Raw genomic sequence first — 13,808 nt, 5'->3', positions numbered from 1 at the left:
GAAAGGTGATCCGTCATAAACGCTGCTTAGAGTACGATCGAAGTGGGCTAAAACAAACCAGCAGGAGTCTACTGTGTGCCAGTGTGTTTGTGTGTGTGTGTGTGTGTGTTTTCTCCCCCTTATTCCCTGTTGGCTGTGGTTGGTCAGTGTTTACCCCCGTGGTTATGTCTGTGGTACCACCAAAGCCAAAGTAATCTGGCTCAAACATACGCACTCACAAATGAAAAGTGAGAGAGAGAGAGAGAGAGAGAGAGAGAGAGAGAGAGAGAGAGAGAGAGAGAGAGAGAGAGAGAGAGAGAGAGAGAGAGAGCTCACCAGCCTCGCCTGGCATTGTGTTGGCAGGCATCATCTCCTCCCTCCCTCTCCTCCTCTTTACCTCCTTCCTGCACCCCTGAAGTGCACGGTTAATCCCTAAGCTCTATCCCCATTTAAAAGACAGGGACATCACGCAAACCTGCCTGTCTGCATTGCATTCTAACACACACACACACACACATGCACTCAGTCACACGCACACATGCTGCAAACGCACAGAGAGGAGGAGAGCAGCTCAGCGGGCGGTTAAGCACTGCAGTGGCAGCAGCAGCGAGCTGAAATATCCGTCTGGTCTTTTGCCGCCGTCCTGAAATGTCCCCAGCGGCGGGCATGCGACGGCGTGGAGGACGAGATAAGGAAGAGAGAGGGGGGGAACTTTTTGCAAGATGCCCGTGCTCTACTAATGGGTCATGCATGTGTAGCTGCATGGTCACACTCACATTGCACACTACGGACCACGGCATGTTTGTCAGAGGGATGGATGTGTGTATGCGTGGAGGAGGAGCTTTAAATAGCATCTTGAATGTGTGTGAGCACTTGAAAGCAGGCGCTTTACGTGCAGGCCTGAAGTATGCGGGCCAGTGGAGAGGACGGAGGTCTCACTTTGGTGTTGTTGAGGGAGATATTCTTAGCTCATCCCTTCAATCTCTAAAAAGTCTCATCAGTCAGTCCAAACTTTTGCTGATTTTCTCAAGAAGAAACTCAGATCTCTCCCTGCTAAAGGCCGTCGACCTCTCTACACTGTGTGACCGTTCTTTAAAAACGAGAAAACACTCGCAAATATGTTTTCTCTGTTCCTATAAGCACGCTGAGGTCATGACCTTGCTCTTCGTGATCGTTCATAATCCTCCCGTTTTAAGACCTGCAGATCTAGCGCTCCACTCAGTTCCTCAGAGAGTGTGTGTCAGCTGGAGACCGAGACCGAGACCGACATGTACAGACATGTAGACGTTGACCTCTAGTGGGCAAAATGTGAATCCTGCAAGTATTTCAGTATTCCTCTGCAGGAGCTCGAGAGATGAAATCGATGTTTCTTACATCTGGTTTTTAGGGTACTTGGTACAGAGTTTCTGAAGAGGAAGGTGGAGATAAAGAGGCAGGCAAGGAGGAAAGGTATTTCTTTTATGAAAGTAATAAAGACCTGCTCAAATAAATGTGCTGATGTGACTGTAATGAGGATGGGATGTGGTGGGGCCAGCGAGTGATTCATGGAGAAGTAAGAACTCAGAAAAAGAGGAACAGCCTGTATAATGTTTCAGATCTTTTTTCTTTGAAAATGATATTTGCACACAACGTGCATTTTCTTGTTAGTTGTTGTTTGTGTGCTTGTTTGTTTAGTTGGGCTAGGAAGTAAACATTGTATTTACCATGGTTTTTACTCACATATATCCCTCGTTTCCCACCTATTCTCTCTCTTTCTTACATTTGAAGATTATTTTATTCTTACGTATATGTAATGATACATGTTTCTGTTGTCCACAATTGCAGTGCCTCATTTAATGAAAATGTTGTTTATGTTGTTTATGTCTATGTTTCCCCCATACACCTCCTAAAAAAAGACAGGGGTTGTTTTGGAAAGACACTCTACATTAAATGTTTTGTACACATTTTTTGTACACGATGTTTACATTGAGGACCAAAAATAAAAGTCAATTCAAGTCCATTTTATTAGAGTAAATCAGAATCGGAAAGTGTACAGAGGCCTACACATACAGGAAATATGACTCATACTTCCAAGGTGCATGGAGGAGGGGAAATACGAATGTGTATTGACCAGGTTTCAGTGATGATAAATGTAGGGTAATATTAGAAATCTCAGAGATGATGAACAAAAACAAACAAGAAAATCCCAAATATGACCAAGAGGAAACAGGAAATATTGTGTTTTATTTTGTGCACTGACCCTTTAAGTGTCAAATATTGAAGACTTACATGCAGGTGCAGTGTCTTTGTCCTCATCTCAACCGGTCAGAGTGCTGAAGTTTTCTCTTGCAGCTCTCCTATGGCACAGGGCAACATTAGAGACGGCTGAAGTAGAGGAGGTGATAAAACAGGAGGAGGCAGAGCAACACACCAAGGCTGTTTCAATGTCAAAGCAGAGCCAATGGACTAGCTGGCAGAGCCTGGAGAAAGGACACTCAGCTGGTGTGACATCTGGCAGATGAACCTGGAGTAGAGGTTTGGAGAAGACACCGCTTGCTCCTTTTGCCAACCTGCATCACTAATTCACATTTTAACAAGATGCACTGCGATCCTCGCGGTATCAGATACATGTCGTGCTGTAAAAAGTACAATATTGGCCTTTGAGGTGTGGTGGAGTAGAGGTATTACATCAACATTGAACTTAAGTTTATTAATTGAGTAAATGCACTCAGTAACATTCCACAACTGTAGACGTAAATACATTTCTAAAAACAAAAAAAGGTCAATACATGCGATAGCAGACCACTCAAATCAATATAATACTAATCAGTAATAACTACTAATCTGGAAACTGTGTTTGTGGTGCACCCTTTATTTGTTTCAAAATAATTAAGACACTTTTAACGTAAATAAGGTGCCAAAACTAGCAAAAATGAAAAGCATTTACTTATTAAATGGGTGTTATAACATCACATATTTTAACACACAATCATAAATAAATAAACACATAAAAACAAACAAAATAACGCCCACATGCATACTTGAGGGTGTTATCTAGGCAACCCAAACAAACAAGCAAAGATCAGTGCTTGATGAGTGTGCTCTCTCTGTAGTGATTTTACGGTTCAAATGCTCCGATGTGAAAACCACAGGGCGGACATTCATTGTCAAACGCCACCGGGGCTTCAAAACACACTTGACGGCCCTTATTTATTAAACACCTGGTGGTGATTAGAAAGGCATTTATTAAACGCCTGACTGCAGGGCAATTGAGACGAATGTGAGCACTTTGGCCGAAAGCCACCCCCTTCACCACTCCAGTCTCACTGCCGACATTAAAGGCACAAACGCGGATAAAGCCCGTACACGAGGCGCCGCACTTGATGCTTGAAAACCACAGAACCGACAGTAGACTATTTTAGGAAATGCATTACTATTACACATATATCAGACCCCTCTTACCACCTCATCTTTTAAAGTGTTGATAATATATGAATCAAAGTTCAACATGAGTCACTTTGGAGTTCTTGGGACTACAACAACACAAAGTCCACAGAGAGAAGCTGCTCTTACCTCAGACAATCCTGCAGAGAGCTCACAGACCGACAACTGAACATCGAATCCACGCCCTGCAGGGGGCAGCAAAGAGCAGAGGCGCCCGAAACAAAGCGGGGAAGAAGAACGTCGGCGTATTTCCGGGTTTATGCTGACGCGTCCCTCTTCTCCTCGAACTCCGACGTGTCAGTCTTTTTGTGTCCCGAGCCGAGCAGCAGACAGGGCAGTGAACCGGCAGACATGGCTCCCAAAGGCGGCAACAAGCAGCAGTCGGAGGAAGATCTCCTCCTCCAGGACTTCAGCAGGAACCTTTCAGCGAAGTCCACCGCGCTCTTTTACGGAAATGCACTCATCGTTTCTGCCATCCCCATCTGTGAGTACCAGAGACTGTAGCAGCTAGCCGATGCTAGCTAGCTTAGCTGACACAACTGCACTAGAGGAGTAAACCACGGTTTAATGACGTGGCCGTCAAGAGTACACTGAATTAACTTTGAACTTTCAAAGGCAGAGGAGCAGAATAACGCGAGGTTGTCGATATGAACGCCTGTGAAATGCTAAAGATAGATCACTGTTGCTAACTCTGCTGTTACTGCAGGTACAGTACATTATGTGTGTTACCAGCATTCATGTTTACCCCGCATATATTTAAATGACTGGAACACACCTGGATACTTGCTTGTATTGAACCAACGTACTACATTTACTGACTAGATCACTTGGCCGATATTGATTGACTTGATCTTTCTAGGGCTGTTTTGGAGGATTTGGCACATGGACCTTGTACAGTCTGCAGTTTTGTACGCTGTGATGACTCTGGTCAGCACATACCTGGTGGCCTTCGCCTACAAGAACGTCAAGTTTGTTCTCAAACACAAGTAAGAAGCCTGAACACTACTCTGTGTACGTTCGTCAGATCAGGGTGTACTTGGATTACTGTCACGCAGACTTTGGAAGTATTCTTGTTTCCAATAACATTGTTGATGCAATCAAAGACTAATTAATGTTTCATCAACACTAAGGTTTTGTTAACTTTCTCTCCTCTTCCTCCAGAGTTGCCCAGAAACGTGAGGATGCCGTTTCCAAGGAGGTGACCAGGAAGCTGTCTGAGGCAGACAACCGCAAAATGTCCCGCAAGGAGAAAGACGAGAGGTGACGCGGGTGTCGTGTTGTAAAGTCATACCTCAATACAGTGTGTTGCGCTGGACATTTGCACTGATGGTTTCACAATTATGTCTGGGAAACTTTAAGTGTTTTCGGCGTAGTACGGCAAAAACATAAAGACTTGTGAAAAGGGAATACCAGGAATACCATATGGTCGTGGGCTAACGATTAAAAGCTTCTCCATGTTGATGTTCTAGAATAAAAGCCTGTTGATTCAGTGTTAGTAAAGGGTTCTCTGCAGTGTCCTGTATTGGTACATGACCATGAACTCTGTTTCCTTTTGGTTTGTCTAGGATCCTGTGGAAGAAGAACGAGGTTGCCGACTACGAGGCCACCACCTTCTCCATCTTCTATAACAACACGCTCTTCTTGGTGCTCGTCATCGTCGCCTCCTTCTTCTTGCTCAAGAATTTCAACCCCACTGTGTATCCTTTTAATCACAATGTTAATGTCGTCAGCACTAATAACATTTGCACACTGTTTTACCGTCAAGAGCTCATCTTTACATGTCATCTGCCTTAACCTACTTCTTCTCCAGCAACTACATTCTGTCAATCAGCGCCTCCTCGGGACTCATCGCTCTGCTGTCCACAGGCTCCAAGTAAAGGGACTAGAAGCTGGATGGGTGGGATTTAGTAGCAGTGAAAAAAGTGGGTTAAAGATGGGTATACGCTATTATTTTTTACTTAAGTTGGGAATGGGGTTTAAGGGACCCAGATGTCACATTTCAACTTCATGAATTCCATGATCAAATGTCTGGAGGGTGTGCCTCCAGGTCTGTCCTGTTTTTGTAACAATTAAAGCAACCAGGTATACTTGTCTTCTGTGTGAGTCTGCTTCAGAGCCCTCTGAGATATCAAGAAGTGTTCCAAGTTTAATTTATATTGTTAGAGACACAAGTTAGACAGTTTCCATTGGCAATGCATTTATTTAGAATCACACTTTCATATGGACTATTTACAGGGTTCTGGAGAGAAATGATACACTGATGGTTTCCATGTCACTTAAAAACAGCTTACTGTCAAGTCTTTTCCACTGGACTGCAGAATAGATGACATTTTTATGAGAATTGATCTAGTCTGGCTTCTTACCAGTGCAGGATTTTTAATGTTGGGAATTCAGCCACAGCTTATTTGTTTCTAGCCTTGTTCCATTTTGACCGTCAGACCGGTGTGTGTACACGTTGAAGAACGAGCCACTCAAACCACAAGAACTGTATCGCTGGTTTCCCTCTTTCTGAAGACAAACCTATGCTTCACGAAGCAGAAAATACTCAATTACTTTAACCTCATGACTGAGGTTTTCCTGTAAGATTGTGGGGAAAACAGCCTAAGAGGCCAGAATGGAACAAAGCCATTGCCGTACAGTAACGAGCTGAAGCGTAGGGACTACGTTTACAAGGATGACAATTTCAGGGATTAACTGCATTTCAACGGTATACTTTAAAGCATCGGTGGCTGTAAACTCAGCGTTCAGTGTCGGCCCCTTCTCCCTGCTCAACGAGCCACAGAGGGAAAGAGCGTAGCGGTGAAAACAAAGCAGAGAAATAAACCATTACTTTCTGATTGTTTCACAGCGGTTATTTTGTAAAGCAGAAATAAACGCACCCACATCTTCCACACAACCCTGCAGCAAGGTGCCGCTTTGCCGGGTTTTGTATAATTGAAATGCTGCTGCCGTGACCCCTCTGCTCTGTGGATGTGAGAGGGGAGGGAAGGGGAAAACACTGATCGACCCTAAAACGTGCCTCGGTGATGAGATGCTGAAGGACACGACAAAGTGCTGGTATTTGACGATCTGGGAATGCATGTTGGCTGGGGTTACACATCCACGTGGGGCCCAAAGGCTCTTTGCTGATGCAGAAAGGTCCCAAACACAGCAAAATGAGAAGAAAAGAGAAAATACAGGTAGAGAAATGCACACCTCCAGTCAGTCATAAGTGGTGTCGGAAAGGAAGTATTCTGTATATTTTGGAGGGGAAATGATGCATACCTCTGCACAAACCATGCTCTGAGGGTCTTGCTCCTTTTGTCCAAATTAGGTTATAGTAAATATATGCCATAGATTTGGCAATCCAATGATACCAGAATCTGGAACACATTGTTCTATTCTCATTTTGCTTGTCTGACAGCATCCAAACACCATTTGACAACTTGTAATGACAGACATTCCCTGATTTTGTTTTCCCGTAGTGGGACTCAAGTCAAGGCACTCTGTCGGCTGGAGAAGTCTCCACACACACCAGCAGGCCGCATTCCAACATGATCACTGGGTCAAACTGAGAGGCAGCTTGTTGACTTGGAACCAAACTAAAAGTACACATCACACATTCTGCAACCAGGAGTTATCAGCTCATCAATTCATATTTTAGTATATGAATCACATAAGATCAGTAGAGCCAAATGGCTGTCAGTAATATGACTTTCCTGTGTGTTTATATGGATACAGTGAGGTCAGGTCATACTTCTTTCTGTGTAACACCAAGTCAGTGAAACATCGTTATCCAAGGCCAGACTTCATAAAATACACCAGTCATTCCAATATGTGGAACATTTCTGCCAGAAGTCTACATTGGCTGAAATTTCTAGGATTCAAATCTGGGGGGAGTTTGTGCTACAAGTCAACAACTGTACGCCGAGGACAAGACCGTGACTGATCTGGAACCTGGCCAACGTCTCTGCTGATCTCTGTGATGGCTTGTTTTTCCAGATGAAAAAAAGAACCGGGACAACAACGCGACGAAGACGACGTGAACCGTAAGAGCCGAGTCAACTGGTCTGAGATGATGATTCAAGCTCGACGCTCAAGTTTGAACAGAAGCTCCTTACTCGCAGAGCTTCTTTAAATACCAGTATAGACAGAGCTTTTGTAATTCTGCGTCATGATGCAAAAACAAAGCGACTTAACACACACACAATCCTTCTATGGAAATATCATTCAGGAGCCGGAAATGAATTATGTGACAGTGTCAAGTCGGGCTTCAGGAGGATGCGATGAAAAGTGAATCAAACGCTGATTCTGCAGAGGAGCAACAAAATAACTATTTACATCTTATTTATATATTAGCCATACAGTACTGCGAAGTCCTCATATGCACGAGAGGCTTCTTCATGGTTTTGCTTATGTTACAAGGTATGCCTTAACAATGTATGTACATAATTCTCCAAACAATATCTCAAATTGTCAAAATTAACATCTATTTACTACTCTAGAATAAATACTGTAATCTTCACCACATCCCAAAGAACCTTGCTGATTTGCCTCTTTGTGCCATTAAACACGCAATTGTTGCAGTTGTTATGACCATGACCGGCCTGGAGGTCAGTCATCCTTTATTACATAGATTAACTATATGCTAAAGTCCTTTTCTGCAAGGTTCATTGAGGCAATCTTCAGGTTCAGGTCTCAGGCAAAACAGGAGACAAAAGTCTCCATAATGAATGCAAACTTAGAGAAAAGTAGTCCACTTCTTTTGCGAAGCGTTATTTCTCTCTTCTATAATCTACAGAAGCAGAGCAGCAGTTCCTACAAGAGACCACACGTGGGCGACATGCTTCCCTCTCTCCCCAAACAAGAGTCCCACCGACACCGATGGACCTCAACCCTTTGCTTCCCAGCCGGTGGACAAGCTTGTGGTGTTTTTCATCACACTCAGTTTCCTCATGTGCTTTGTAGAAAAGTAAAGAGAGGCACACTATAGCTGGAGAAACATGCACCTGTCGGTTAATATACCCAGGATTTGCAGCCTATAATATGTACTGAATACTGTGCTCTGCTAAATATAGTACGGAGTACATTTGGTAGGTAGTTTGAAGTTAATTCAAAGCTAACGGGTCTGGCCTCATTCATAAGTAGTATGAAGAAGAAGTATGAACTTTGTCATCCCTAACCCCTGATGTCATGGGAAAAGATCCTACGACACGAGAGGTGAGAGGATTGAGCTCACATGGTACTTCTGTTTTGCTTGGCTGCATAGCAACTGAATGAAAGCACTAAACCACTGGACTGAACGCGTGTTCATGCAACAAAGCCTCTTAATGTCTGCTTTCCTAAGCTGCCTCTAATGTACAAGTTGACGGCACTTGTATTGATGTATTCAGCTTGTGGTAAAGCAATTCTCATGAATAAAATATACGCTCGGTGCGAATTTTTGCGCTGAAATGAAATGACTTGTGGGTGGAAGTCTGGGCTTTAGAGAGCAGGATTGAGACCCGAGGGTCTGCAGGTAGGAAAAGTGAATAAATAACACAACCGTCTCACTCAACTACTACTATCACGTTGCCCTTGAGCAAGGCACTTTTACTTGAAACACTCCTGCGGTGCTTCTCGTTGCTGTCCTACTCAAATCCAAACTGTTAATGCGTAGAATTGTGTGCATGTGCGTCACAAAGGATTCTCTGAACGAGGTTCCTGGATGGAGATGAACCGAGATGTCGTGCTCTCAATGGGAATGGGTAAGACTTAAGCTCTGCATAGTTATATCTGAACGGACACCTTGGTTGGGGAGCAAGTTGCGCTTGAGGCTGTAAGAAGCTGGGTTTGCTGAGCTGCCTCTTGGCTGAGCTGGACGGGACCTGAGATGAACCTGGTCGAGTTGATCTGAGCAGGACCACGCTGGTCTGCTCCAGGCGGAGGTGGGCTGGAGGCTGAGCGGGGCCCAAGGAGAGAAACCATGGACTTAAACATTGAACGGTGGGGTCCGTGGTAGCAGTGTGGTTAAGTAGGTAGGCGAGTTGGAAGGTTGACCTCTCGGTGAGACCGCCAGCCCGGTCTAGGAGCGGTAGTCCTTCTTGCTGTACGGTCTGTTGCCCAGGATGTGGTCGATTTCAGACACCACATGAGATGTCATCTTAGGAAGGACCTGGGCGAGAGAGAGGGGAGAGACACATGCCAGGCAGGAAGGAGGTGACATACACAGCATATAAAGAGAGCTTTCTGATCTTTAAATGGGATAGATTGCGATGTGATTGGCGTGTTCCCACCTGTATGGCCCCGAGGTTCTCTGTGAGCTGTTCGGGGTTGGAGGTTCCCAGAAGGACTGAGCTCACGCCTTCATTTCTTAGACACCAGGCTGCAGGAAGAACAAGAGGCTGAGATTCACGCAGAGCCCACTTGATGGCACACTCCTGATTATTACAGCGAACCACACATAAAACAGAGCTTTTGGTCTCATCCTCTATTTGCCCTTCCTAGATGAATGTATCACAAAGTACAACATCTCTGGGAAAGCTGCGGGGAAAATCAAACCCACAAGGCGAATAATAAGCAAACAGATGCATTTGTTCGCCTCCTACATTGAAAAGGTTTTTGTCAGAGAGCCTTGAGCAGTTTTACTTCTTCTTATCTAAACCCTGTTTCTTCAGGCAGCTTCCACAGCGTTGCTACAAGAAGGCGATGTCTTACCCACAGCCAGTTGAGGCAGAGTGCAGCCCAGCTTCTCTGCAATGTGGTTGAGCTCCTTCAGCTTGGCTTGCTGCTTCCTTCCGTCCTCACTCACTATTTTCTCCTTCAACCACTGATACGACTGGAGGAAGAGAGGAGAGGATGGTGACTGAATGAGCGAGTGGGAGAGGTCGCCGAGGAAGATAAAGTCAAAGAAAACAAATAGGGCAAGGTTCATGGAGGTATGGAGGCACATATTAAGAGATAGACAAGGGGAAGAAGTGAAGTAATAGATGTGAGAAATTTAAAGGTCGATGCTGTGAGGACGGATGATCTGTGAGCATTCATCCTGGGGGGGTAAAGAGCTTCAGAGGACAGAATAGCATTCAGTAGATATTATAAGACTTTAACTCAAATTTTAAGACTCAAGCTACAGGTAACAATGACAGATATTGTGATTTTGATCTTGGTGTCCCAAACCCCAAGGTTATAAATCACTGATTATCTGTGAAGTCTGGATAATTAAAACACAAACAAGCTACAGCTTCATTCCCTCTGCAGAAAACATTTGCTTTTTTGAAGGACTGTTACCAATTATTCCTCATGAAACTAGGCCCCAGGTCTCATTTTTTCATAGTCCTCCCTCATGTCGACCCTAGTGGAAGCGCAGCAGAAAACCTGTGTGTTATGAAAACCAAACCGTGATGCAGTTAATTGCATACCTTCATGGAAGCCCTGGAAGACTCGGGAATGCCATTTTCATATTTTCCTGTGATGATGCCGCACGCCAGCGGTGACCACGTCATTGCTCCAACTCCTTTCACCAAGGAGACCATAGGGAGTTAAACGGGAGGAGTTTTAATAAGACGTGTCGAAGGAACAGGTGTGAAAAAAAAGTGCGAGAACAGAGGTAGGAAAATGAAAATGAGACAAGGAAAGAGGCTTAAATGATTAAAAATCAGACAGAGATTATTTATCTCTTTAATTAATTTTACTCATATATGATAAACTGAGTGTAAGAATGTTCTGGCCATAGGATGTTTGTCTTGGGTCCAAATATTTCCCCATCAGGCATTGATCGACTAATTCACCACAATAGTACACAACAACAATACTTGCCGATCTTGTGATAAAGTTCAGGCAGTTGTACTTCCACTTTCTCCCTCTGGAAGAGATGATACTCCGCCTGCTCACACACCGGAGGGATCAGATTAAACTGTCTTGCCACTGAATACGCCTCCTAGGGATGAAAAAGGAAAAAGGAGGACATAGAAAAGGGGCGAGAACTAATGAACGGTTGTTACGATGCTGGATCCCCCTTTTGTGAAGCGTTTACTGTGAAGTCCCATGAACGTTTCCATCATTAGGAGCCCATGGATAGCGATGTGCTGAGCTCAGGGAAGAGATGGGAGGCTGCTAGTCGGCTTGGGGGAACGTGGTGCAAATCAAAATGCACGGCTCACAGCAAATCCCCCAATCAATATTCAATATCACAACTCTCCGAGGCGTCATATTCAAATTTCCCTCCATCCCTCCTTATCTGGATTTCCTTGTGCCCTTCAAGAACACGTGGCGGAGAGGAAACGCATGCAAATGTGCTTGTTGCTTCTTTAAACATTCCCCCACTCTTTAATTTTGGAGGTGTCCCGCTGTGAAACACATGACAGGATGGGAGGGGGGGGGGGGGTGTCTATTTATTGTAATGCAAGGATAATGTCGGTGCCATCACTCAGCGTACAAATTACATGTTGCCCTTCTGTGCAGCAACCCGTGACATGCGCCTCGAGGCGGCCGCCTTGTCTCCCTGACAGGACGTGTTTACCCCCCCCCCCCCCCCCCTTCATCAGCGACGCTACAAATTACAAGGCTTTCATCTGAGCTCGTGTTCTGCAAAGATATCTGCTCCTTTTCACTGTGATCACAGAGAGCTGATGTCAACACATCAGAGGGGGAGGGAGTATGGGTGTTGGCTCTGGAAATGGCACTTTGGGCGTGTGATCGTTCCACAACTCTCCGCCCTGGCTTCACGCTGCCCGTGCATGTGTCATTACCGTACGGGAGGAAACCACTGTGCCTCTGTGGGAACACCTCCCAGAGAAATAACGGGTTCCCTCAAACATTCACACAGTCCCATTTTCTCCCATTCTCCCACACGCTTGCAATGTCTAATGTGCCAAAGCGGCGTGAAACTTTCCCCCGAAACTCCAAACATTCACCTTCATTCCTTAATTCTGATTAGCTGAGGTTTAAAATGGCAGAACAGCAACTAAATACTAATACGTGTGAAGGTGATACTCATTCTGCTACTTATGTGTTGATTAGAAACTTTGCTTGGCTCACATTCAAGGCAAACCTTTATTACTTCCAGAATGTATGATTATTAGGTTTAGCTCCTAAGTAAGACATTTATCCTGATAAATATTGTCTCCAACACGGACATGAAACTCAAAGCTCTGTGCCTCTTACCATGATCTCCATGGCCGTCCACCGAGACGTCCCCCAGTACATCGCCATTCCCTGGTTGATCACGTAGGTCATGGCCCGAACAATCTCTGCAGAGATCAGTCAGTGGGATCAGCAGTGAACACTTTATCGGACAATGCTAGAAACACACTGCTGCAGTCACAACAAAACATATCCGTCGCTGCTGGTTCAACTTTAAACGCCCTCTTCCTCGGAAGCAGTTGTTAACAGGACTCAATGTATAACTTAAAGCCATAAATCACTCAGCACAGATTATTTTTTCTAATGTAAATCTTCAAAATAGGAAATCCGAATCACACGGTCCGATAGACCGTTTCTTTGTCATGTGTTTCATCGTATCCATGAGATGAATCAATCCACACCCAGAGAGCACAAAACAGAGGAAAGAAACAGTGATTGAGAAAATATGTCTTGTTAGTTTGCTTTATTTCTCTTTTTAACGAAAGATGAGTCCGATCATCAGAAAAGATTTGCCCGGAGGCAAGCAATATATTCTTTTAATTGACGACAACTGAGAGAGAGAGAGAGAGAGAGAGAGAGATCGGACGAAACTCAAGAAACAAAAAAGCAGAAAACATTTAACAGAAACAATGAGAGAACACACGTTAAGGAATGGGGAATATATATATATATATATATATATATATATATATATATATATACACTTGGACCTGTGTTACCTGCTGACGGCTCATCACCGTGCCTACAGGGACAAACTAACAAGCATGCTAAAGCCCCTCTGATCACCCTCGAGCCGCTGCATTTTTAATGACGCAATTAGCTCCAACAGTGCTGACTGCGCGGGCCAACAGGCAGTCAGGGCCAACGAAAACTCAGATTAGGAACGTCGTTAAGGTAATTCATCATCGCCCGGCGCTCACTCCAATTACACTGCAATCCTCCACGATGGCGGGACTCTTGTATTTCACTCTGTGTAAGTGGCTCTTGGCAAATCGACAGAAAATGAGGGAGGAGGAGAAAACGATGAGAAAGGAAAAAGGTTAACCAACAGACATAAAGAGGAAGTAGATGTGCACGAGGATGTATAATCGAGAGGGCTTCAAAAGACTTGACTTTTCCTTTTCCCTTCAATTTGGTAAACAATAATTAACCTGAAACACAGACACCTTACGTAAACCCGTCCTAGAGAGGGAGATAACACACTATTAAACATTTCTTGTTTCTCCTTCCTTCCCTTCCATCCAGTTCCAGCAACACGCTCACATTTCAGACGTTCCCGGCCTCAATTTCCGGCCAATATCAAAAGA

The 13,808-nt window shown here is 44.5% G+C and overlaps 2 protein-coding genes across 4 annotated transcripts in view; one reads left to right on the top strand and one right to left on the bottom strand.

Moving 5' to 3' along the window:
• kcnab1a (potassium voltage-gated channel subfamily A regulatory beta subunit 1a) overlaps window positions 1-13,808 on the bottom strand; it is a 104,223-nt gene that overhangs the window by 15,162 nt on the left and 75,253 nt on the right. For all 3 annotated transcript variants that reach the window (XM_084020200.1, XM_084020199.1, XM_084020201.1), the window contains exons 9-14: window positions 12,523-12,608; window positions 11,176-11,296; window positions 10,779-10,873; window positions 10,078-10,198; window positions 9,657-9,745; window positions 6,402-9,535 (exon numbers count right to left, since the gene is read on the bottom strand). In XM_084020200.1, the coding sequence (XP_083876326.1) occupies window positions 9,446-9,535; window positions 9,657-9,745; window positions 10,078-10,198; window positions 10,779-10,873; window positions 11,176-11,296; window positions 12,523-12,608 (602 nt within the window). In that variant the 3' untranslated portion in view covers window positions 6,402-9,445. The remainder of the gene's footprint in view (window positions 1-6,401; window positions 9,536-9,656; window positions 9,746-10,077; window positions 10,199-10,778; window positions 10,874-11,175; window positions 11,297-12,522; window positions 12,609-13,808) is intronic.
• ssr3 (signal sequence receptor, gamma) lies at window positions 3,646-5,282 on the top strand. Its single transcript, XM_084020204.1, has 5 exons — window positions 3,646-3,886; window positions 4,262-4,388; window positions 4,564-4,662; window positions 4,968-5,099; window positions 5,213-5,282. Exons 1-5 carry the CDS (start codon window positions 3,754-3,756, stop codon window positions 5,277-5,279), a joined length of 558 nt encoding a protein of 185 aa, XP_083876330.1. The 5' UTR covers window positions 3,646-3,753; the 3' UTR covers window positions 5,280-5,282.

This window comes from Eutrigla gurnardus (genome assembly GCF_963514095.1).
Source record: "Eutrigla gurnardus genome assembly, chromosome: 10".
NCBI lineage: Eukaryota > Metazoa > Chordata > Actinopteri > Perciformes > Triglidae > Eutrigla > Eutrigla gurnardus.
Note: the sequence above shows the minus strand (reverse complement) of the source record. Positions and strands in the feature narration are given on the sequence as shown.